General features: G+C 44.0%; 1 protein-coding gene across 2 annotated transcripts in view; it reads right to left on the bottom strand.

Moving 5' to 3' along the window:
• The window catches only part of LOC126281433 (elongator complex protein 1), a 114,105-nt gene that overhangs the window by 50,885 nt on the left and 35,760 nt on the right, over nucleotides 1–27,460 (bottom strand). For both annotated transcript variants that reach the window (XM_049980397.1, XM_049980396.1), the window contains exon 8: nucleotides 19,527–19,720. In XM_049980397.1, coding sequence (XP_049836354.1) covers nucleotides 19,527–19,720 — 194 coding nt within the window. The remainder of the gene's footprint in view (nucleotides 1–19,526; nucleotides 19,721–27,460) is intronic.

Raw genomic sequence — 27,460 nt, 5'->3', positions numbered from 1 at the left:
GTTGATGACGTGATTGCACAATTGCATGCGGATTCTCGTCAGCCCACACATGTTGATAGTGAAAATTTACAAATTGATCACGTTGGAATGAAGCCTCATCTGTAAAGAGAACATTTGCACTGAAATAAGGATTGACACATTGTTGGATGAACCATTCGCAGAAGTGTTCCCGTGGAGGCCAATCAGCTGCTGATAGTGCCTGCACACACTGCACATGGTATGGAAACAACTGGTTCTCCCGTAGCACTCTCCGTACAGTGACGTGGTCAACGTTACCTTGTACAGCAGCAACTTCTCTGATGCTGACATTAGGTTTATCGTCAACTGCACGAAGAATTGCCTCATCCATTGCAGGTGTCCTCGTTCTAGGTCTTCCCCAGTAGCGAGTCATAGGCTGGAATGTTCCGTGCTCCCTAAGATGCCGATCAATTGCTTTGAATGTCTTCCAGTCGGGACACCTTCGTTCTGGAAATCTGTCTCAATACAAATGTACTGCGCCCCGTGCTAATCCATACATTAAATGGGCATCTGCCAACTCCGCATTTGTAAACATTGCACTGACTGTAAAACCACATTTGTGATGAACACTAACCTGTTGATGCTACATACTGATGTGCTTGATGCTAGTACTGCAGAGCTATGAGTCGCATGTCAACACAAGCACCGAAGTCAACATTACCTTCCTTCAATTGGGCCAACTGGTGGTGAATCGAGGAAGTACAGTACGTACTGACGAAACTAAAATGAGCTCTAACATGGAAATTAAGTGTTTCTGGACACATGTCCACATAACATCTTTTCTTTATTTGTGTGTGAGGAATGTTTCCTGAAAGTTTGGCCGTACCTTTTTGTAACACCCTCTATACAAATGGTCTGATGGACAGAGCGAGCTGCGATCTACGGCTGTTTGCTGATGGTGATGTGGTGCACAGGGAGGTGCCATTGTTAAGTGACTAGGAGGATATAAGATGATTTGGACCAAATTGCTAGTTGGTATGATGAATGGCATGTAACTCTAAATGTAGAAAAACGTAAGTAAATTCAGATGAGTACAAAAACCAATCCCATAATGTTTGAATATAGATTTAGTAGTGCGCTGCTTGGCACAGTCACATCAGTTAATATCTACACACAACATTGCAAAGTCATGCAGAATGGGATGAGCATTTACAGAGTGTAACAGGGACGGTGAATGGTCGACTTCAATTTATTGAGAGAACTTTATGAAAGTGTCTTTAAAAGAGACCATATACAGGACCCAAGTGTGACCCATTCTTGACTACTGCTTGAGTAATTGGAATGCCCACCAGGTCTGATTAAAGGAAGACACTGAAGCAATTCAGAGACAGGCTGCTAGATTTTTTACCAGCAGGTTCGAACAACATGCAAGTATTACAGGATGCTTTGGGAATCAAAATGGGAATCCCTGGAGGGAAGGCGATGTTCTTTTCATGGAATGCTATGGAAAAAATTTAGAGAACTGGCATTTGAAGCCGATTGCAGAATGATCGCCAACGTACATATTGTGCAAGTACCATGAAGACAAAAAAAGTGAAATAAGGGTTCATGTGGTTGCAAATAGACAGTTGTTTTTCCCTCACTCTATTTGCGAGTGGAACAGGAAAGGAAACAACTAGTAGTAGGATAGGATAGGATATGGTGGATATGGGCGCTCAACAGTGTAGTCTTTAGCACCCGAACGGAGACAACAACGGACGAGTATCACTAAAATGCAGCAAGTGCTAAAATAGGACTAAAATTAAAAGTGAAAGGCTACATAGGCAGTTTGCACGTCAACAGTTGCAAAGTGGAATGCAGCACATAAAGAGGATAACTGCAAGAGAACGCAGGTGAAATTGTTAAAATGAAGCACATAGCACATGTTTGGAACTGGCCTATTACAAGTATAAAAAGGAGTGGTAAGCCACTAGGCAACACACTAAAAATTCCAACCTAAAATTTTTGGCTGAAGCCCAGAAACATCACAGTACTTTAAAACTTTCTTGACACTCGCCTTGTCATCGGCTAGAATCGAGGGCAGATCCCCACTAATATTAACTTCCGCCCTGATAGAACGATATAAATCACACTCAACTAAAATGTGGCGCACAGTGATTCGTACGCCACAGGCATCACACAGTGGGGGTTCCTCTCGCCGTAGTAAGAAGGCATGCGTAAGAGGACAGTGTCCTATGCGAAGCCGTGTAAGGGTCACTTCGTCACGCCTAGGTGACCGGCAGGAGGAACACCACAGCTAGATCGTGGGTTTCACCAATTGCAGCTTATTTTCCCTCACCGCCAGCCATTCCTCCTCCCACAATTGCATACACTTCCGCCGCAGCACAGAAACAATACCTTGCAAAGGAACAGAACATTGTGTCACCTCCGGTAATCTGCAGGCGTCTTTGGCAGCTCTGTCAGCTTGTTCATTTCCCCGTATGCCCACATGCCCTGGCACCCAGCAAAAGGACACTTGCTTGCCCTGTCGTTGGAGGATGTACAGTTGGTCGTAAATCAGCTGTTCCAACTTGTCCGCTGGGTACAGGTTCTGCAGTGACTGTAATGCGCTCATTGAGTCAGAGCAAATTAGAACGTTTTTGCCCTGAGTACACCGTATCTGCTCCAATGCCTTCAGGATCGCATGACGTTCTGCGGAAAAAACAGTGAATTCCTGGGGAAGGCGATTCCTGATGACACATTCGGGGAACACTACTGAGCAGCTAAGAAAATCCCCCTGTTGAGATCCATCAGTGTATACTACTGTAAAATCATGATGCCTATCTAAAATGTTAAAACATAAAGATTTGAAAGTAAAATCTGATGTACTGTCTTTCTTAAAATTTGCCAAATCTAAAATCAGTCTGGGCCTCTGGAGGAGCCAAGGTGGGTATCTGCTCCAATCTCGACATGAAACATTAAAACCGGCCACACCCACCTCTAAAATGCAATCCTTTGCACGAATCCCATAGGGCCTCATTGCTCGTTGCCGGTTGCGAAAAAGCCTTTCCAGTGGAGGCCGAGCAACAGTGTCGTATGCAGGCGTGTATGGTGTGGATAATGTTTTATAGGCCTGGTGCACCATTAGTAGACGCCGCCGGAGGTGAAGTGGCGGTTCACCTGCCTCTGCACACAGGCTTGGTATGGGGCTCGTTCTGAACGCCCCAGTGGCCAGCCGAATCCCCTCATGGTGCACCACATCCAACAGCTTCAAATAAGTGGGTCTTGCAGACGCAAACACCGTGCATCCATAATCAAGCCGGGACGACACGAAGGCTCTGTAAAACCGGAGCAGACAAGTCCTGTCTGCTCCCCATGTGAGGTGACTAAGACATTTTAAAATAGACAGCGCCTTAAGAGACCGTTCTTTCAGTTGCTTAATGTGTGGCAGCCACGTAAGCTTAGAATCAAAAGTGAGACGCAGAAACTTCACGGTGTCTTTAAAATTCAGAACGTTGTCCCTCATCCTCAACTCAGGCAAGTCAAAAATGGAATGAGAACGGTTAAAAAGAACACACACCGACTTATCAGTTGAAAACTGAAAACCACTCCTCTGTGCCCAGTCATCCAAACGTTGGAGAGTGAGTTGCAACTGACGAGTCATCGTTGCAAGGCTGGAAGAAGAGCAAAATACAGAGAAATCGTCCACAAACAAGGAACACTGCACAGGACTTTTCACAACAGACGTAATACTATTAATAGCAATAGCAAAGACCGTCACACTCAAAACACTACCTTGAGGGACACCGTTCTCTTGTTCAAAGCGACTAGACAGTACGTCTCCGACTCAGTACCGAAAATAACATGGCGACAGGAAGGACTGAATAAAATTGGGAAGACATCCACGAAAACCCCATTCGTGGAGCTGCCTGATAAGATGCCTCCAAGTAGTGTTGTATGCCTTTTCAATGTCAAAAAATATTCCCAACAGGTGATGCTGGAGCAGGAAAGCCTGTTGTATGGCCGCCTCCAGGAGGGCCAGTTTATCAAAGGTGGAGCGATACCTCCTGAACCCACACTGAAAGCAACTAAGGAGTTGTTTGGATTCTAGCATCCAGACAAGGCGGGGGTTGACCATCTGCTCCAAGGTCTTTCCCACGCAGCTAGTGAGGGCAACACTATGGTAACTACCCGGGCACGTGCGGTCTTTCCCAGGTTTTAAAAGAGGAATTAAAATTGCTTCACGCCACGAGTCAGGGAAGTGACCGGACATCCAAACTAGATTAAAAAGTTGGAGGAGGATTTCTTTATTTCTCCCTGTGAGGTGCCGCAGCATGCTATAGTGGATTCTATCCTGACCACGGGATGTATCACGAGCCCCACACAAAGCAGAATCCAGTTCCTACAAGGAAAACGAGCAGTTGTACTCTTCTGTATTGGGTGAGTGGAAGCCAAAACTGCTCCTCTCAGCAGCCACTCTGTGGGGCTGGAAAGCTGGATTCTGACTGGCGGTTGCAGTAATAGCTGCAAAATGAGCCGCCGTAGACTGGGCAATATCTTTTGGGGTCATGTGGAGAGTACCATTCCAAATTATAGCAGCCATAGGGCACCTCCCACCTCCCCAGAAATCCTCCTGATGGTCTCCCATACAATGGAACTTTGTGTAGAACGATTAATGATGTTAAGGAACTGCTGCCACGACCTCTTCTTGCTCTCTCGTATAATCCGACGACACTTTGCCCTCGCCACCCAAAAAGCTGCAAGGTTCTCTACAGTTGGCCGTCATTTGAACCTACGCAGAGCTGCCCACCTAGCCCTGATTGCACAGCAGCATTCGTCGTTCCACCAAGGGACAGGCTGCCGCTTTGGTTGTCCCGTGGACTGTGGGATGGACGCTTCACTGGCGCAATGGATCACTTCAGTAATATGATCCACCCATTCCTGGACACTGACCCGATGTTCAAACTTGGCGAGTTGACTATACAGTGCCCAGTTGGCTCTACCGAGCACCCATCGAGGCGGTTTCCTTTCTGGTTCCACTGCATGTGGCAGGTGAATCCGGATGAGGAAGTGATCGCTGCCATGTAAGTCATCAACCACTTCCCATGCAGCAGTGTGGGCGATGGCTGGAGAGCAAAGCGATAGATCAATGGCAGAGAACGACCCAGTTGCAATGCAAAAATGCGTGCTTTGACCTGTCTTTAGCAAATGGGCACTGGTAGACAGAAGAAGCCTCTTAATTGCTCTACCCCTGGGGCAAGTACTCACAGAGCCCCAAAGCATATTGTGTGCATTAAAATCACCACAGAGGATGAAGGGGTGGAGGAGCTGTGTAAGAAGATCACTGAGAGCCTCTTCGTCAAGCACATCATGTGGGGGCAGGTAAAGCGAACATACTGTTAGTATATGGCGCACATGTACTAATATTGCAACTGCCTGTAAATCCGTCGTGAGGGAGAGAGGCGAGGAGTGGTAGCCGGTGTTGACGAAGATACCTACTCCTCCTCGAGCTCTCTGTCCACTCAGGTCGTCCTTTTTGTGGAGGACATAACCACGTAGTTCTGGAGTGTATGTTTCACTGAAATTTGTCTCTTGCAGACATACACACATAGGTCTATCCTGAATCAATAGATGTAGGTCCTCCACATGTGTCCTGAACCCTTGCAGGTTCCGTTGTAGTATGGGAGCCATCACGGTGGTTGTATTTTCTGCCCCTCTTTCCGCCGAGGTGGGGAGACTGCAGCGGGTGGAGGCTTAGTCTTGGGGCGAGATGATTGCCCCATATTCTCAGACTCCATCAGCTCTGGGGAAGAGTCTGATGAAGCGTCTAGCGGGACCACATTAACATGATCCGAGGGTTTACCAGCCGATTTAATCTGTTGGTGCTGCTTCACATATGCTTTCCTTTGTTTAGAGGGCTTTGCTGGAACCGGAGCTGGGGCGTTTATGACCATGCTGGGCTTTGGAACAGCCTCAGCAGTCGGAGATGCCTGGGGCTCTTCAATGTGAGCTACTGTACCTTTCTCTGCTGTTCTAGGAGGGGCTACAGGCTCTGACACAGTTGCTTCCTTGCAAGTGCACTGACATGTGCACATGTTCGTGCCAGCACTAACAACCTCCGTCTGTGTAGATGCATCGACCTTCAGAGGCGGCTTCTGAACAATGGAAGCAAAGGACGTAACGAATATGGGGGGCTGCATGGTCTTAAAGATCTTTTTGGCTTCAGTGTAGGGGATACGCTTAGTTGTTTTTATTTCTTGTATTTTACGTTCCTCTAGGAAGATTCTACAGTCCCTACTCCAAACAGGGTAGCTTTCAGAACAGTTTATACATCTGACAGGCGACGAACAGTCAATTCCGTCAAGGGTAGCCTTACTACAGTTGCCACACATCGCTTCTCCCTTACACCCTAGAGTTGTATGCCCAAAACGCTGGCACTTAAAACAGCGCATTGGGTTTGGGACATAAGACCGGACGTTTAGTCAAAGAAATCCTGCCTTGACGTGTTCTGGGAGTTTGGGGGGTATTGAAAGTAAGAATGAAGGAGTCTGATTTCACCAGGGTCCCATCCACCCTTTTCATGATGTTCTGAACGTCAACAATTCCCTCCTGAGCCCACTCACTCTTTAATTCTTCTACAGGAATGTCAACAAGATCCCTACAGGTAACAACACCCTTACTGGAGTTCAGGGTGCTGTGAAGCTCTGTATCGATAGTGTATTCCCCCAAGCTTTTAGCTGTTTGAAGGTTAACTGCTTGCTGAGCAGTTGATGTTTGAACAAGTAGTGTCCCATTCCGTAAACGCTTCACTGATTTTAAAGTTCCAGCTATTTATTCTAGACCCTTTTGGATATAGAATGGCGAAACCTTTTCAAAGGAACCCTCTTTCCATTTTATAATTAAAAACACACTCTGGTTTTCAGTATGTGCTCTGTTACTCTGAACTGCTGTACGTTTGCTGACGCCGGAGTCAGGAGGACTGGCTAACGTAGCCCTCTTGTTGGATTGGGCGGTAGTGCCTACCAGCGGTCCACCCATCCCACTGGCCAGCGAAAAATTAGGAGGAGGAAAAGAGGAAGAATTCGTGGTATTCATGGTCGTCCCACGAGCAGTTAGGGAAACTTACGTCCATCCAGACAGAGCCCCGCATGCCTGGATAAGCCTTGTACAACTGAGGTGCGGCAGGTTCCCCAGAGGTTGCCCGCTAGCGACTGTTCCACCTCAACAGCCATGCATCTTATCGGCGCGGCAGCACACCTTAAGATTGAAGGGTTTTTTATAGAGGTATGTACCGTCCTCGCGATCCAGGCAACCAAGCCCCAGATCTACGATATTTCTGAAGCAGGGCAATACTAGATAGTGACACGCCCCCAAACCCCTCCCTCGAGCATTTGAGACAGGAGGTCAAAAATTTCCAAAAATATGTTAATTTTGTAGGGCACATCTTTCTGAAGAGTCTGACACATAAAACATATCTGTTTGAGGAAATGTAACACATGTTATTTGGTCTTAAGTGTGCCAAAGTGCAGTGCCATGCCTCTTCACACAGCATTCTTCTATCGCATGTCACTGTTTTTGCTCTTTGGAACTGAAACGTGTATATTTTGTAATGGATGTAATCAAGCTATATTCTGGACAGCGGAAATTAAAATGTCCGGTGGTGCTTCTACTGCTCCCAGTTGGCCAGTTTGACATCCTGCCCCTCTTAAAAATACTTGCAATTAATACTGCATGGGCTTATTTGGAACAGGGAGAACAAGAACTCTTCAGAAAATTTGAACTCTTTATTGCCTGTTAGCTACTAACTTGCTGTTTTGTGTGACATAAAATGTGTAATGTTTCACCTAGCGTTAGTGGATTTCGTGACTGTGTGTTTTCGCAGTAGCCCTGAGACGATTTATCGCTGACAACAGACACTGCAATTACAATGAAATTTATATCTCTGTAATTGGATTATCTATGCAATTTAATTGAACAAGGACCCAACTTTTTTGTTCTCTCTCTTCCTTTTCAGCCATTGACTGGTACAGTCATAAAAAATTCCGTTATTTGTGCTCATTTTTCATAACAACAACTATTTAATTTTGCTGCGTTTGTTATTAAGACTAATTATACCTGTTCTCCACAGCTTTTTTTCCATGAATTTGATGATAAAATGTGGCTTACTTTGCGTGGGGATGTCTGTTACTGAATGATTGCTTATTAACGGCACCAATAAGTGTAATACTTTTGGTTTGCTTTCAGAATAGAACCTTCATCTAAAATTTCACCTTTCACAAAACTATGTCCAATAACTTTTAAGCGTAAATCACGTCCCAAAATTATACTCACCAACAGACAATCCCGGGAGAGGTGCCTAGCTGAAAAATATGGTGGTAATATCTGGCAAACTGCATTCAAATTTCAATATTTAAAAATATTTTTACATAATTTTTCAAGTACATAATTTTCTTGCTTTAGTTTGAGACTCATTTAGCAGAAGGTAATTTTAATTTAGTCCAGACTTACATCTTAGTTCAAACACTTTTAACAGCCAGAATAATATAAAATTAAATACTAATTTCAAAACCCAATAACACTAAATAATAATAAAAAGCCACCACTAAACACCACTGCCTCCGTTGCTGGGTCCTGCAAGGCCATTGTCTCCGACGGCCCGGCTGACACCTCCCACACCGACTGCTGACTTCAACAAGGACATTGCTAAGGAGGCACCGTCTCCGGTCCTGCCCTATGGCCTCTTACAAGAGGGGGGACGGTGGACCCACCCGGCCCCCTTGTCATTTCCACCCCTGTTTGCCATTGACTGTCCACCACATGATGAGCAGCCATCACCGAGCGATGAAATGGACGTCAGGGCCATCACTGGCATTTTCCATGACTCATAATCGTGGTGCCTTCTGGGACCAGTTGCCTCTCTCTCTCTCTCTCTCTCTCTCTCTCTCTCTCCCCCCCCCCCCCCCCCCCCCCCAGCCCTGCAATACCAGTGGTTACCTTCTCTACCGCACATTTTTTTCTGTACTACACTTTTTTCCGTGCCTAGTGTTTTTATGTATGTGGTTCTTCCATCTCGTAGAAGTGTGGAGTGCTGTACCTTCACTCACAATGCATGTGATTTCAGAGATCGTGCATCCACACCGTTTACAGGCCCACTTATAGAGGCCACACTGAGCTTCCCCTTGGCATGCTCTGGTGAACCACCAAAGAAACAGTATTATTTCATTGATCGCAAATGAGTGCTCAGCCTATTCTGTAAACTGTATTACTGTTGTCCAACCACCATCTTCAGTGCTACGTACAACCTGAACTTTACTGTATCTTACGTGTTGCTCTATGAAGTACTGTTTCATGTTTATTCTTGCCATATTTCATTGAATCAATCAGTTACCACAGTGCTACATTTAGATGAAGTCTGAAGTCACCTTGTCACAGCTTCCTGAAATTTCTGAATTTTCATACATGGCAAATAAGCAACTGTCATCAATTCATCTGTGATTCTGCAAAGATCATATGCACATCTTTTCGGCTCAGTCTAAACATAAGCCATCAATAGTAGTTCTAATTATTTTATCAATGCAAACAGCAAATGAAGACGTCAAACAAAAGCATCCAACAACACAACAAGAAACTAAATATTAATGAAGCAGTCTTATATTAACATAGCACTTGAAAGAACAAATAAAATGATGCCTTCAGATGTTTACCTGATTGTGAGCTTTTTTTTTTCTTCTCCTCTTTGTCAACTAGTTGTGCAACATATTGTTAGAAAAAATTATCATCATTACAATTTTTTACCAACTGAACGTATTAGAGACAGGAAAAACTTTAGAAGCCTTTGTACTTGTCTCCATCACTTTGGGACTAATACATGAACAAAGACCACCACCACAATAACATATCTTGCTACTCCAAAATACGGAACCTTGCTACTCCAAAATACGGAACAGACACATTTGTACTATTTTTCGAACACAATTGTTATGTTGAAATCACAGTCAGTGTTCTCTGATATTTCTATCAGTTTTGTAAGTACCATATTGCAAAACAATTAACACTGACTTACCTAACAACGTGATGCACCATTGGTGGAGACACCATTAAAGAGCAGTAATGTAATACTAATTACAAAATAAGAGAAAATCTTTCTTTGGGAGTTCTCTCACCAAAGGCCTACTGTTGGTTATAAATATTAATTTCATTAGAGTCTTGTAACTGATTGCACTCATCTTCAATGTTGAAAAAAATATGATCAATGAATTTTCTTAGCTCATATTGCATTATAATTCACTAAGTGCAATAAATTACTTGCTTGATTTACCTTTTCTTGTTAGTCTACCTAAATTTGGTTGGAATCCAAATTAATGACTGCATTACTATAATACTAATAAATTATACATGATGATGTAAATAAAATAGAAAGAAACTTCCACATGGGAAAAATATATTAAAAACAAAGATTCCAAGACTTACCAAGCGGGAAAGCGCCGGCAGACAGGCACATGAACAAAACACACAAATACACACACAGAATTACTAGCTTTCGCAACCGATCGTTGCTTCTTCAGGAAGGAGAGGGAAAGACGAAAGGATGTGGGTTTTAAGGGAGAGGGTAAGGAGTCATTCCAATCCCGGGAGCGGAAAGACTTCCTTAGGGAAAAAAAAGGACAGGTGTACACTCGCGCACACACACACACACACACACACACACACACACACACACACACACACACACAAACAAACACAAACACACACATACCCATCCGCACATACACAGACACAAGCAGACATGTTTAAAGGCAAAGAGTAAGGGCAGAGATGTCAGTCGAGGCGGAAGTACAGAGGCAAAGAAGTTGTTGAAAGACAGGTGAGGTATGAGCGGCGGCAACTTGAAATTAGCGGAGGTTGAGGCCTGGCGGATATCGAGAAGAGAGGATATACTGAAGGGCGAGTTCCCATCTCCGGAGTTCGGATAGGTTGGTGTTGGTGGGAAGTATCCAGATAACTCGGACGGTGTAACACTGTGCCAAGATGTGCTGGCCGTGCATCAAGGCATGTTTAGCCACAGGGTGATCCTCATTACCAACAAACACTGTCTGCCTGTGTCCATTCATGCGAATGGACAGTTTGTTGCTGGTCATTCCCACATAGAAAGCGTCACAGTGCAGGCAGGTCAGTTGGTAAATCACGTGGGTGCTTTCACACGTGGCTCTCCCTTTGATCGTGTACACCTTCCGGGTTACAGGACTGGAGTAGGTGGTGGTGGGAGGGTGCATAGGACAGGTTTTACACCGGGGGCGGTTGCAAGGGTAGGAGCCAGAGGGTAGGGAAGGTGGTTTGGGGATTTCATAGGGATGAACCAAGAGGTTACGAAGGTTAGGTGGACGGCGGAAAGACACTCTTGGTGGAGTGGGGAGGATTTCATGAAGGATGGATCTCATTTCGGGGCAGGATTTTAGGAAGTCGTATCCCTGCTGGAGAGCCACATTCAAGGTCTGATCCAGTCCCGGGAAGTATTCTGTCACAAGTGGGGCACTCTTGGGGTTCTTCTGTGAGAGGTTCTGGGTTTGAGGGGATGAGGAAGTGGCTCTGGTTATCTGCTTCTGTACCAGGTTGGGAGGGTAGTTGCGGGATGCGAAAGCTGTTTTCAGGTTGTTGGTGTAATGGTCGAGGGATTCAGGACTGGAGCAGATTCGTTTGCCACGAAGGCCTAGGCTGTAGGGAAGGGACCGTTTGATATGGAATGGGTGGCAGCTGTCATAATGGAGGTACTGTTGCTTGTTGGTGGGTTTGATGTGGACGGATGTGTGCAGCTGGCCATTGGACAGATGGAGGTCAACGTCTAGGAAAGTGGCATGGGATTTGGAGTAGGACCAGGTGAATCTGATGGAACCAAAGGAGTTGAGGTTGGAGAGGAAATTCTGGAGTTGTTCTTCACTGTGAGTCCAGATCATGAAGATGTCATCAATAAATCAGTACCAAACTTTGGGTTGGCAGGCTTGGGTAACCAAGAAGGCTTCCTCTAAGCGACCCATAAATAGGTTGGCATACGAGGGGGCCATCCTGGTACCCATGGCTGTTCCCTTTAATTGTTGGTATGTCTGGCCTTCAAAAGTGAAGAAGTTGTGGGTCAGGATGAAGCTGGCTAAGGTGACGAGGAAAGAGGTTTTAGGTAGGGTGGCAGGTGATCGGCGTGAAAGGAAGTGCTCCATTGCAGCGAGGCCCTGGACGTGCGGGATATTCGTGTATAGGGAAGTGGCATCAATGGTTACAAGGATGGTTTCCGGGGGTAACAGACTGGGTACGGATTCCAGGCGTTCGAGAAAGTGGTTGGTGTCTTTGATGAAGGATGGGAGACTGCATGTAATGGGTTGAAGGTGTTGATCTACGTAGGCAGAGATACGTTCTGTGGGGGCTTGGTAACCAGCTACAATGGGGCGGCCAGGATGTTTGGGTTTGTGAATTTTAGGAAGTAGGTAGAAGGTAGGAGTGTGAGGTGTCGGTGGGGTGAGGAGTTTGATGGAGTCAGGTGAAAGGTTTTGTAGGGGGACTAAGGTTCTGAGGATTCCTTGAAGCTCTGCCTGGACATCAGGAATGGGATTACCTTGGCAAACTTTGTATGTAGAGTTGTCTGAAGGCTGACGCAGTCCCTCAGCCACATACTCCCGACGATCAAGTACCACGGTCGTGGAACCCTTGTCAGCCGGAAGAATGATGATGGATCGGTCAGCTTTCAGATCACGGATAGCCTGGGCTTCGGCTGTGGTGATGTTGGGAGTAGGATTAAGGTTTTTCAAGAAAGATTGAGAGGCAAGGCTGGAAGTGAGAAATTCCTGGAAGGTCTGGAGAGGGTGATTTTGAGGAAGAGGAGGTGGGTCCCGCTGTGATGGAGGACGGAAATGTTGCAGGCAGGGTTCAATTTGGATAGTGTCTTGGGGAGTTGGATCATTAGGAGTGGGATCAGGATTGTTTTTCTTCGTGGCAAAGTGATATTTCCAGCAGAGCCTACGAGTGTAGGACAGTAAATCTTTGACAAGGGCAGTTTGGTTGAACCTGGGAGTGGGGCTGAAGGTGAGGCCTTTGGATAGGACAGAGATTTCGGATTGGGAGAGGGGTTTGGAGGAAAGGTTAACTACTGAATTGGGGTGTTGTGGTTCCAGATTGTGTTGACTGGAATTTTGAGGTGTTGGGGGGAGTGGAGCTGGAAGTGGGAGATTGAGTAAATGGGAGAGACTGGGTCTGTGTGCAATGAGAGGAGGTTGAGATTTGTTGGAAAGGTTGTGGAGGGTGAGTGAGTTGCCTTTCCGGAGGTGGGAAACCAGGAGATTGGATAGTTTTTTGAGGTGGAGGGTGGCATGTTGTTCTAATTTGTGGTTGGCCTGTAGGAGGATGCTATGTACAACCGGTGTGGAAGTGGGAGAGGAAAGATTGAGGACTTTGATTTGGGATAGGAGTTGACGGGTGTGTTCATTGGCCGAGTCGATGTATAGGTGAAGGATTAGGCGGGTGAGGGCTATGGTTTGTGCTGTTTGGAACTGGTTTAAGGACTGATGGAAAGAAGGATTGCAGCCAGAGATGGGAACTTTAAGTGTGAGGCCTTTGGGAGTAATGCCAAATGTCAGACAAGCCTGAGTAAATAAAATATGGGAGCGTAATCTGGCTAGGGTGAAGGCATGTTTGCGGAGGGAATGTAAATAAAATTTAATGGGGTCGTTGTAGGGATGTTGTGAGGTTGACATGGTACTAGTAGGTGGAAAGGGTAATATGAGGTTAAAGTGAAAGTAAATAGAGATTTATATAGGGAGAGATAAAGGTGTGAAAAAAGTCGATGAAGTGTTGGTTTGAGATGAGCTATGTTGATCATGTGCTGAACTTAGGTTGGTGAACAACAATGGGTGCAAAGGTTAGGTAGTTATGTTGTCTCCAGATCACGTTAAAGGGTGGGGAAATCCAAGAAAATTTCGAAAAAAGTTTCGAAAAAATAATTTGCGAAAAAATAAAATTCGAAAAAAATTTTCGAATGAAATCTCGAAGAATATGTGTGTAAATGTATTCAAAGGACTGGTTATGTATTGGCAGGTTATGATAATGAGGCTAACAATTGTTTGATGAAGAAATAATAACGTGTAAACCTGTGGGAAGTTGCTAAAAAATGATCGGTTATGTGGGAAAAACGGGAATGGAAATAAAACGAAAGTTGTTGGAAAAAACTGAGATGGTTGTGTAATGGGTGAAAGGAACTGAAGCTGTGAAATAGTATTCACGAGTTTACACGAAATGTTTGTAAACTTGGAACAATGGATTTTATAGCAACGGTTATGTTGAAAGCGTTGAAAATTTTAGGTTATGGTTTGGAAGTAAATTACGTATTATTGAGTATAATTAGGCAGGATAAAATGTATGGTAGATTACGGAAAAATGGAAGATGAATACAAAGTGAAACTTCTTTTACAAACGAAAAGAGAAAGTAAGACGATAGAGAAGATTTCGAAATGCAACAGAGACAATAACAAACGTAATTGTTGGGTTCAAATTAATGATGATGTAAATAAAATAGAAAGAAACTTCCACATGGGAAAAATATATTAAAAACAAAGATTCCAAGACTTACCAAGCGGGAAAGCGCCGGCAGACAGGCACATGAACAAAACATACAAACACACACACAGAATTACTAGCTTTCGCAACCGATCGTTGCTTCTTCAGGAAGGAGAGGGAAAGACGAAAGGATGTGGGTTTTAAGGGAGAGGGTAAGGAGTCATTCCAATCCCGGGAGCGGAAAGACTTCCTTACGGAAAAAAAAGGACAGGTGTACACTCGCACACACACACACACACACACACACACACACACACACACACACACACACACACACACATCCATCCGCACATACACAGACACAAGCAGACATGTTTAAAGGCAAAGAGTAAGGGCAGAGATGTCAGTCGAGGCGGAAGTACAGAGGCAAAGAAGTTGTTGAAAGACAGGTGAGGTATGAGCGGCGGCAACTTGAAATTAGCGGAGGTTGAGGCCTGGCGGATATCGAGAAGAGAGGATATACTGAAGGGCGAGTTCCCATCTCCGGAGTTCGGATAGGTTGGTGTTGGTGGGAAGTATCCAGATAACTCGGACGGTGTAACACTGTGCCAAGATGTGCTGGCCGTGCATCAAGGCATGTTTAGCCACAGGGTGATCCTCATTACCAACAAACACTGTCTGCCTGTGTCCATTCATGCGAATGGACAGTTTGTTGCTGGTCATTCCCACATAGAAAGCGTCACAGTGCAGGCAGGTCAGTTGGTAAATCACGTGGGTGCTTTCACACGTGGCTCTCCCTTTGATCGTGTACACCTTCCGGGTTACAGGACTGGAGTAGGTGGTGGTGGGAGGGTGCATAGGACAGGTTTTACACCGGGGGCGGTTGCAAGGGTAGGAGCCAGAGGGTAGGGAAGGTGGTTTGGGGATTTCATAGGGATGAACCAAGAGGTTACGAAGGTTAGGTGGACGGCGGAAAGACACTCTTGGTGGAGTGGGGAGGATTTCATGAAGGATGGATCTCATTTCGGGGCAGGATTTTAGGAAGTCGTATCCCTGTTGGAGAGCCACATTCAAGGTCTGATCCAGTCCCAGGAAGTATTCTGTCACAAGTGGGGCACTTTTGGGGTTCTTCTGTGAGAGGTTCTGGGTTTGAGGGGATGAGGAAGTGGCTCTGGTTATCTGCTTCTGTACCAGGTTGGGAGGGTAGTTGCGGGATGCGAAAGCTGTTTTCAGGTTGTTGGTGTAATGGTCGAGGGATTCAGGACTGGAGCAGATTCGTTTGCCACGAAGGCCTAGGCTGTAGGGAAGGGACCGTTTGATATGGAATGGGTGGCAGCTGTCATAAAGGAGGTACTGTTGCTTGTTGGTGGGTTTGATGTGGACAGATGTGTGCAGCTGGCCTTTGGACAGATGGAGGTCAACGTCTAGGAAAGTGGCATGGGATTTGGAGTAGGACCAGGTGAATCTGATGGAGCCAAAGGAGTTGAGGTTGGAGAGGAAATTCTGGAGTTGTTCTTCACTGTGAGTCCAGATCATGAAGATGTCATCAATAAATCTGTACCAAACTTTGGGTTGGCAGGCTTGGGTAACCAAGAAGGCTTCCTCTAAGCGACCCATAAATAGGTTGGCATACGAGGGGGCCATCCTGGTACCCATGGCTGTTCCCTTTAATTGTTGGTATGTCTGGCCTTCAAAAGTGAAGAAGTTGTGGGTCAGGATGAAGCTGGCTAAGGTGATGAGGAAAGAGGTTTTAGGTAGGGTGGCAGGTGATCGGCGTGAAAGGAAGTGCTCCATTGCAGCGAGGCCCTGGACGTGCGGGATATTCGTGTATAGGGAAGAGGCATCAATGGTTACAAGGATGGTTTCCGGGGGTAACAGACTGGGTACGGATTCCAGGCGTTCGAGAAAGTGGTTGGTGTCTTTGATGAAGGATGGGAGACTGCATGTAATGGGTTGAAGGTGTTGATCTACGTAGGCAGAGATACGTTCTGTGGGGGCTTGGTAACCAGCTACAATGGGGCGGCCAGGATGTTTGGGTTTGTGAATTTTAGGAAGTAGGTAGAAGGTAGGAGTGTGAGGTGTCGGTGGGGTGAGGAGTTTGATGGAGTCAGGTGAAAGGTTTTGTAGGGGGACTAAGGTTCTGAGGATTCCTTGAAGCTCCGCCTGGACATCAGGAATGGGATTACCTTGGCAAACTTTGTATGTAGAGTTGTCTGAAGGCTGACGCAGTCCCTCAGCCACATACTCCCGACGATCAAGTACCACGGTCGTGGAACCCTTGTCAGCCGGAAGAATGATGATGGATCGGTCAGCTTTCAGATCACGGATAGCCTGGGCTTCGGCTGTGGTGATGTTGGGAGTAGGATTAAGGTTTTTCAAGAAAGATTGAGAGGCAAGGCTGGAAGTGAGAAATTCCTGGAAGGTTTGGAGAGGGTGATTTCGAGGAAGAGGAGGTGGGTCCCGCTGTGATGGAGGACGGAAATGTTGCAGGCAGGGTTCAATTTGGATAGTGTCTTGGGGAGTTGGATCATTAGGAGTGGGATCAGGATTGTTTTTCTTCGTGGCAAAGTGATATTTCCAGCAGAGCCTACGAGTGTAGGACAGTAAATCTTTGACAAGGGCAGTTTGGTTGAACCTGGGAGTGGGGCTGAAGGTGAGGCCTTTGGATAGGACAGAGATTTCGGATTGGGAGAGGGGTTTGGAGGAAAGGTTAACTACTGAATTGGGGTGTTGTGGTTCCAGATTGTGTTGACTAGAATTTTGAGTCTCTCCCATTTACTCAATCTCCCACTTCCAGCTCCACTCCCCCCAACACCTCAAAATTCCAGTCAACACACTTCCTTTCACGCCGATCACCTGCCACCCTACCTAAAACCTCTTTCCTCGTCACCTTAGCCAGCTTCATCCTGACCCACAACTTCTTCACTTTTGAAGGCCAGACATACCGACAATTAAAGGGAACAGCCATGGGTACCAGGATGGCCCCCTCGTATGCCAACCTATTTATGGGTCGCTTAGAGGAAGCCTTCTTGGTTACCCAAGCCTGCCAACCCAAAGTTTGGTACAGATTTATTGATGACATCTTCATGATCTGGACTCACAGTGAAGAACAACTCCAGAATTTCCTATCCAACCTCAACTCCTTTGGTTCCATCAGATTCACCTGGTCCTACTCCAAATCCCATGCCACTTTCTTAGACATTGACCTCCATCTGTCCAATGGCCAGCTGCACACATCCGTCCACATCAAACCCACCAACAAGCAACAGTACCTCCATTATGACAGCTGCCACCCATTCCATATCAAACGGTCCCTTCCCTACAGCCTAGGCCTTCGTGGCAAACGAATCTGCTCCAGTCCTGAATCCCTCGACCATTACACCAACAACCTGAAAACAGCTTTCGCATCCCGCAACTACCCTCCCAACCTGGTACAGAAGCAGATAACCAGAGCCACTTCCTCATCCCCTCAAACCCAGAACCTCTCACAGAAGAACCCCAAAAGTGCCCCACTTGTGACAGAATACTTCCCGGGACTGGATCAGACCTTGAATGTGGCTCTCCAGCAGGGATACGACTTCCTAAAATCCTGCCCCGAAATGAGATCCATCCTTCATGAAATCCTCCCCACTCCACCAAGAGTCTTTCCGCCGTCCACCTAACCTTCGTAACCTCTTGGTTCATCCCTATGAAATCCCCAAACCACCTTCCCTACCCTCTGGCTCCTACCCTTGCAACCGCCCCCGGTGTAAAACCTGTCCTATGCACCCTCCCACCACCACCTACTCCAGTCCTGTAACCCGGAAGGTGTACACGATCAAAGGGAGAGCCACGTGTGAAAGCACCCACGTGATTTACCAACTGACCTGCCTGCACTGTGACGCTTTCTATGTGGGAATGACCAGCAACAAACTGTCCATTCACATGAATGGACACAGGCAGACAGTGTTTGTTGGTAATGAGGATCACCCTGTGGCTAAACATGCCTTGATGCACGGCCAGCACATCTTGGCACAGTGTTACACGTCCGAGTTATCTGGATACTTCCCACCAACACCAACCTATCCGAACTCCGGAGATGGGAACTCGCCCTTCAGTATATCCTCTCTTCTCGATATCCGCCAGGCCTCAACCTCCGCTAATTTCAAGTTGCCGCCGCTCATACCTCACCTGTCTTTCAACAACTTCTTTGCCTCTGTACTTCCGCCTCGACTGACATCTCTGCCCTTACTCTTTGCCTTTAAACATGTCTGCTTGTGTCTGTGTATGTGCGGATGGATGTGTGTGTGTGTGTGTGTGTGTGTGTGTGTGTGTGTGTGTGTGCGAGTGTACACCTGTCCTTTTTTTTCCCCTAAGGAAGTCTTTCCACTCCCGGGATTGGAATGACTCCTTACCCTCTCCCTTAAAACCCACATCCTTTCGTCTTTCCCTCTCCTTCCTGAAGAAGCAACCATCGGTTGCAAAAGCTAGTAATTCTGTGTGTGTGTGTGTGTGTGTGTGTGTGTGTGTGTGTGTGTGTGTTTTTTGTTCATGTGCCTGTCTGCCGGCGCTTTCCCGCTTGGTAAGTCTTGGAATCTTTGTTTTTAATAAATTATACAATTCCATATAATGCATTACTATTACTCAGAATGAGTAGAAATATAGCTATGTTGAAAGCAATACTATTTTGTATAAAGAAGTAACTATAACCAAATTTTTGGATCTTTTACTTCGTTTTAATGTAACAGATGACTACAAGGATAATTCACAAACATTTCATCTCTCTCTCTCTCTCTCTCTCTCTCTCTCTCTCTCTCTCTCTCTCTCTCTGTGAAACTAAAAATAATAAATTGCCAGCTATTTCACTAACAACTTTCAGCAACTAAGCTAGTTTTATTTGTGTTATTAAATCCACTATCACTGAGCAGCACTTAATATACATACAAATTACAAATACAATTGTTGAACACCACATGGTAAACAATACTGTGAACATCAAATCCAATCTATTAATGTCTAATGAGTAAGATATAAAACATGACCACAGAAGATTCATAAATATTCATGATCCATACCTAATAGGTCAGGCCTTTTGCTCTGGTACGATATCCGTACAGCCTCACACCAACAGTGACCTTGTGTCAGAACAGCAACAGTTTCCTCAGCATCATTCAAGAAATCTTTTAGAACACAGGCAGCATCTGTGTAACGCCGATTTGATACCAAATCTGCAACCATGTTTCGCCAAAAATCTGCTTCCTGGCTCTCACTACACAAGAAAAGGAAAACTGATAAATAACAGAATTTGCACATAGAGCAAGAAACATAACTAAAATTATTTGGGATTATTTTCTGCTCTTTCAATACACAAGAAGTTAACACACACACACACACACACACACACACACACACACGCGCACACACACACAAACTTAAAGAAGAACAGTAGCTTTTTAAATATTCATCTTATCTTAGTCCTACAAGATAAATTATGTTGTACACTGATTAGGACAAATGTTAATTTGTGGATAGATTCTTAATATCACTGCTAAATTAGTAAAAAAAAGTGTTAATAAGTTAATAGTGAGCTTCTGGGTATTTTGACGAGTTGTTGTTTCCATTTTATGTACAATATTTCTATGGTCGACCCAGCCATCTTTCTTCATATGCTCACAATTTGCTATTATGTGTACTCCTCACTGGACTCCAACCAAACTGTGAACTATTGCTGGTCTCACACAATTACCTATAGCCACTATGGCCTTTGATGCTCTTTTGTTTTTCAGAGCTTGCACTGATAGTCCGTGAAATTTCTGGGACAGCATAATTAAGAACTATATCAAAATAGAGAGATCAGAAAACCAAATAGCAAAGAACAGCCATTTCAATTTAAACAGCACTTGGCACCCAGAACTTAAAATCTTGCCATCCATCACATCCACTAGAGTTTTAAAATGCAAAGAATTTGCATTTCACGGAATATCAGTGAAAACTCTGAAAAACAAAAGAGTATAAAAAGTGTAGTGGACATTGGGAATCAAATTTGGCAGTAAATAGCGGCATGAGAGCACCAATATTTCACAATCTGGTTGGAGTCCAGACAGCAAGTACACATAACAGCAAAATTCACAGCAGCTGAAGAAGATGACAGGGTTGCCCATCGAAATAATGTGCATAAAGTGTAAACAACAACTCGACATAACATCTGGGAGCACACTAATACACAATCATGCAGAGAAAACCTGTGAGATCAGAATCTCACCAGGCTCATCTTGATCTGCAAGACAAGTTTAAGATGATCACTACTCCACCACCAATGGTAGAAGCCCTATAGTAATCAAATCACTCACAAAAGATTCCAAGTTCCTAACACTGGACTCTGCGCATACATTGTTAATAGTCAATCCACCATCTCAAACTGCTTCCTTGCTACTTCCACGAAAATCCATTAACAGAAAACTGGATAACAGTTCACAAACACGCAAACAAGTGAGCCACCAAAATGAGCAGCTGCCAAGTTTCCACAGAGACAAATACAATCTATCTAGTTTAACATTGCCTCACTAACTTAGTAATACATGAGAGTATATGAGTACACTTTGAGGAAAATGCATCACTGGTCTTGGAGAAAAAGAAAAATGAATCAGGAAGCTGGCTGACTAAACGAGCTTTACTAAAACTTACTGTGACCATAAATTACATTTAACAAAGAAGAAACAACACTGCTTGTTTCCTCATCTGTAATTCTATTCAAACAGTGTCCTGGTAGCTGTTCAATTTCGCGGAGTGGGAATACTCAGTAGTGGATTTGCTTGCAAAAGTAGATTTACAATTCAAGTTAGGTCAAGGTGGTAACACGGTTTAGCTCAGTATGTGATTTCAGTAGATTTCACTAGAGAATACAATTATGTTCAAGTTACATTTAAGCATAGTGTTGGGAACTTAATGGTAGTTAGTGTATCATTATAAGTATTATATCTCATAATAAATTTAGGCACAGGAAAAGATGGAATTGCAGTCAACAGTAATTGCAAATTGTAGCTAACCAACTGACACTCATCCAAGAGTGGTGCCATGTTTAGTGTGACTGGATACAGTTTGTTAGCTGAGGGAACTATTCTGGTAGCAAGGAGGTTCAGAATTTAGATGTTTTATGGAGAGATAGTATCATAATGGTAGTGGATAGGTTGAGACTATTCTGGCTCAGTTACTTCATAATTCAGTACAGAAAAAAACCATGGACATAGACAAAGTGGTATTTCAGATCACTGAACTGTAGGAAGCACTGCACAGCATTATTTTCAATTTAAAGAAAACTGGTTTGAGATTCCACACCTGCATGTAACAAGGCATTCCAGCATACAGAGTTTAGCTGCAAGCCAATGTCTGAAGTGGCTTAAGTGTTTCATTTTTGACTGAATGAAAAAAGATGGTGGCACTCATTTATTTTATTTTTCTTCTAGATATGAAAGGCCAAGTTAATAGTTTATATGGGGAAAAAATACTGTGGAACTCAAGTAAAGTAAGTGTACAAAAAAGGGGCTGCAACAAATATTGGAGTGTTAGTTTAAAAAAAATCATGTGTCAGTGAACTTATTTTTGCAGATTATCTCTTAGAAAAGATATAACTGAGTGGAGGTGAAGATGAGGTGAAACATGTAGGAAAACACAAACATCCAGTCCCTGAGCAAAGAAAATCTCCAACCTAGCTGGGAATTGACTCCCATGATCTAGAAGCAGCAGTGTTAACCTCACAACCATGGGCTACATACTTACCACTCAGAAACTCTCATAAAAGAAAACTATTATTTTTCATAAAAGTTCTTAACCAGTGACATTTACTTATATAAAAGGATCAACAGTTAATTCTAAATGTATCGTTAAAAGTTCGGATACTGATAAAATAAGCAATCTGCTGAAAACATTATATTGCAATCAGATCAGGAATTTTTCTGAAACATAATCAATATAATGCTGCTAAGCTATTATGAGCAGCATACTGAACACATTATCATAAGGACAAAGCTCACACCCAGCACAGTAGTACATGTTTATATTCGACTAGCTCCACAGATGAAGAGACTGAAGAAATGTATGACGAGAAAAAACAAATTATCCAGGTAGTTAAAGAAGGCAAAAGTTTAATAGTGTTGGAGGACTGGAATTTTAAAGAGGCCTTTGAGGAAAAGACCCCCCTCAGGAGACATCGCCTTAATGAAACACTAACTGTGTGGGCGACGGGGTGTGTGTGATCCAATGATGTGGAGGGCTATACTGTCAGTAGTCTAACTACTGGCAGGGTCTCCCAAGCCGGACAGGTCTCAAAAGAGGATTATAGCGTCCCCAGTGATATAATAAGAAAAGATTTTAAAAAACATTATTTATAAATAGGAGACATTTAAAAATTGAATAGTATACATTTTTCATGTATCCGTGTTATAATAATTTCTCTGTGTAAGTTTCGAGGGTTCATGGTCCTAGTTCATGAACCACGGGCAACGTATGAGTGGCCAAGTAAGTGGACCCGACAGTCGGGATACCAGTTACTTTGGAATAAGGCTGGGCATCTCAGACATATTCTGAGTCGTGTCACCTTTGTGCTCATACTGCAAAGACTACCAAACCCACCGGTTAGTCCCTCAACCATTACGGTTAATACCCAATGGGACTCGGGGTAAGTAAGGCTAGCAACCTGCTTCCCTGGTACTTTAAATATGATGCTGGCAACAATCAGAGCAAAATGCCTTGGACCTTTGGAGGTGACGGAGTCCCACCTCTAACTGACAAACTAGGGACTCCTAAGATACGACTTGGCAAACAAATGGTAATGAGATGGGGAGCTATTAATATCAATGGGGGCTACTCTGGGAAGGCAAACAAATGGTAATGAGATGGGGAGCTATTAATATCAATGGGGGCTACTCTGGGAAGAAGGTAGAGCTGGCAGAGGCTGCAAGTAAGATGGGGCTGGACGTTTTAGCTGTTAGTGACATTCGGGTAAGGGGTGAGAAAGAAGAGGAAGTGGGTGCATACAAGGTCTACATGTCAGGAGTCAAATCAGGAATAGCAAAATGGGGTGTAGGGCTTTACATCAGGAAAGAAATGGAACCCAGCGTAGTTGCAATAAGGTATGTAAACAAACAACTGGTGTGGATAGATTTGACAGTGTCTAGCAAGAAAATTGGGATTGTGTCAGTATATTCACATTGTGAAGGGACGGATCAAGATAAGATGGATAGTTTTTATGAGGCACTCAGTGATGTAGTTGTTAGAGTAAAGGACAAGGACAGTGTTCTCCTCATGCGTGATGTTAACGCCAGGACTGGAAATCGAACAGACGGGTATGAAAAGGTTATGGGTAAATTTGGAGAGGATATGGAGGCCAACAGGAACGGGAAACAACTCTTGGATTTCTGTGCCAGTATGGGCTTAGTAATCAAAAACTCCTGTTTTAAACATAAGAACATTCACCGGTATACTTGGGAAGGCAAGGGAACCAGATCTGTCATTGACTATATAATAACAGATTAGGAATTCAGGTAGGCTGTGAGGGACACACGTGTATTCAGGGTATTCTTTGATGACACTGATCATTATTTAATCTGCAGTGCAATTGGGATTCTGAGGGCAAAAGTGCAGGTGGTCAGGTCCATATGTAGGAGGATAAGAGTGGAGAAACTTCAGGATAAGGAAATCAGGCACAAGTACATAACAGCAATCTCAGAAAGGTTAGTTGAATGTAGTCAATTACAGTCATTGGAAAAGGAATGGACAAGGTACAGGGACACAGTACTAGAAGTGGCTAAAGAATGTCTTTCAACAGTAGTGTGTAAAGGTAGGATGAAGCAAACAGCTTGGTGGAATGATACAGTCCAGGCAGCCTGTAAAAGGAAAAAGAAGGCGTATCAAAAATGGCTACATACTAGAACTCAGGTAGACAGAGAAAGTTATGTTGAAGAAAGGAACCAGGCCAAACAGATAATTGCAGCATCCAAGAAGAAATCTTGGGAAGACTTTGGAAACAGGTTGGAGACTATGGGTCACGCTGCTGGGAAACCATTCTCGAGTGTAATTAGCAGTCTTCAAAAGGGAGGTAAGAAGGAAATGACAAGTATTTTGGACAAGTCAGGAAAACTGCTGGTGAATCCTGTGGATGCCTTGGGCAGATGGAGGGAATATTTTGAAGAGTTGCTCAATGTAGGTGAAAATACGATCAGCAATGTTTCAGATTTCGATGTAGAATGGGATAGGAATGATGACGAAAATAGAATCACATTTGAGGAAGTGGAGAAAATGGTCAATAGATTGCAGTGCAATAAAACAGCTGGGGTGGATGAAATTAAGTCAGAACTCGTCAAATACAGTGGAATGTCAGGTCATAAATGGCTACACAGGATAATTGAAATGGCCTGGGAGTCGGGACAGGTTCCATCAGACTGGACAAAAGCAGTAATCACACCAATCTTTAAACATGGAAACAGAAAAGACTGTAACAACTACAGAGGTATCTCTTTAATCAGCGTTGTGGGTAAAATCTTCTCAGGTATTGTTGAAAGGAAAGTGCGAGTATTAGTTAAGAACCAATTGGATGAAAATCAGTGTGGGTTTAGGTCTCTTAGAGGTTGTCAGGACCAGATCTTTAGCTTATGGCAAATAATGGAGAAGTGTTATGAGTGGAACAGGGAATTGTATCTATGCTTTATAGATCTAGAAAAGGCATATGACCGGGTTCCTAGGAGGAAGTTATTGTCTGTTCTACGAGATTATGGAATAGGAGGCAAACTTTTGCAAGCAATTAAAGGTCTTTACACGGATAGTCAGGCAGCAGTTAGAGTTGACGGTAAATTGAGTTCATGGTTCAGAGCAGTTTCAGGGGTAAGACAAGGCTGCAACCTGTCTCCACTATTGTTCATATTATTTATGGATCATATGTTGAAAACAATAGACTGGCTGGGTGAGATTAAGATATGTGAACACAAAATAAGCAGTCTTGCATATCGGATAACTTAGTTGTGATGGCAGATTCGATTGAAAGTTTGCAAAGTAATATTTGAGAGCTAGATCAGAAATGTAAGGACTATGGTATGAAGATTAACATCTCCAAAACAAAAGTAATGTCAGTGGGAAAGAAATACAAACGGATTGAGTGACAAATAGAGGAACAAAGTTATAACAGGTGGACGGTTTCAAGTACTTAGGATGCATATTCTCACAGGATGGCAACATAGTAAAAGAACTGGAAGCAAGGTGTAGCAAAGCCAATGCAGTGAGCGCTCAGCTACGATCTACTCTCTTCTGCAAGAAGGAAGTCAGTACCAAGACTACGTTATCTGTGCACCGTTCAATCTTTCGGCCAACTTTGTTGTATGGGAGCGAAAGCTGGGTGGATTCAGGTTACCTTATCAACAAGGTTGAGGTTACGGATATGAAAGTAGCTAGGATGATTGCAGGTACTAGTAGATGGGAACAATGGCAAGAGGGTGTCCACAATGAGGAATTCAAAGAAAAACTGGGAATGAACTATATAGATGTAGCAGTCAGGGCGAACAGGCTTAGGTGGTGGGGTCATGTTACACGCATGGGAGAAGCAAGGTTACACAAGAGACTCATGGGTTCAGCAGTAGAGGGTAGGAGGAGTCAGGGCAGACCAAGAAGAAGGTACCTGGATTCGGTTAAGAATGATTTTGAAGTAATAGGTTTAACATCAGAAGAGGCACCAATGTTAGCACTGAATAGGGGATCGTGGAGGAATTGTATAAGGGGGCTATGCTCCAGACTGAATGCTGAAAGGCATAATCAGTCTAAGATGATGATGATGATGATGATGATGAGTTTTGAGGGCAAAGAAATATAACACAATGGTCTAAAGAGACGACAAGATACGCTCTTTTGTTAATTTTTTAGTCGTCTTCACTTCTTCTCTTCTCTTGGTTGCATGTAGATGGAAATCTTGCGAGTGCTGGCAAATGTAAGCATATTTGTACTAATTAAGCAGATAATATATTGATTTAATATCATTGTTCACTTTTAATTTGTAAGACGTGATTCCGATTTCATGTCCGCCTTCCTTTGAATTAACCTGCATTCGAGTAATTTACAGTTCAACAATCGCAGCGGCGATGCAGCCAACGATGCCATTATGTGGCAATATTAACTTATAAAATTTAGCGTATGCGAAAAACTCGCCCGCTGTTAACATAATATACATTTTTTTCCAAAGTTGCCTGATGCTGCAGAAAATACGTAGCTTTAAGATTCTTATTTTCAGTACAACAGCCGAGAGCCAGAGCCAGGACTCCGACTACAATGCAATGGGTAATGGAGGTAAGAAGAAATACTCTCGCGCGTGTGTGGGCTGCAATTGTAATTAATAACTAAAGATTTCTTGCTTTAAAGTGAACTGACTAGCCAAGGAAATTAATATGAAAAGTTTATTTCATTGGTCAACTTATATGTTCACGCTTTACGAAAAAGGAGAACTTCACAAAAGCATTTAATTGTAAATCAAAATTGAATGAAATATCATTTTGATTGAGGCCCACCACGTGAATCGGCAACAATCAACATAATAATAATAATAATAATAATAATAAATAATAATAATAATAATAATAATAAATTAAATTACAATGGCCGCGAGAGGATCCAGACGAAGTGTGTGACACAATGTCCCGTCCTGTCACGTCACGTCCTGTCACGTCACGTCCTGTCACGTCACGTCCTGTCACGTCACGTCCTGTCACGTCACGTCCTGTCACGTCACGTCCTGTCACGTCACGTCCTGTCACGTCACGTCCTGTCATGTCACGTCCTGTCACGTCACGTCACGTCCCATCCTCTCCCTTCCTTTCCTTTTCCTCTCTGTGATTGTGTGGCAGCAGGCACAGTCCCCTAATGTGGACAGTGGAAGAGCCTTGGAAACCAGGACAATAGTGATGCAAATAGACCTTAATGCAAAGAAATGGATAGAATTCTGTAGTCATGGTGAAGACTAGCTATCTAAGTGGCG

This window comes from Schistocerca gregaria, chromosome 7 (genome assembly GCF_023897955.1).
Source record: "Schistocerca gregaria isolate iqSchGreg1 chromosome 7, iqSchGreg1.2, whole genome shotgun sequence".
Lineage (NCBI taxonomy): Eukaryota > Metazoa > Arthropoda > Insecta > Orthoptera > Acrididae > Schistocerca > Schistocerca gregaria.
Note: the sequence above shows the minus strand (reverse complement) of the source record. Positions and strands in the feature narration are given on the sequence as shown.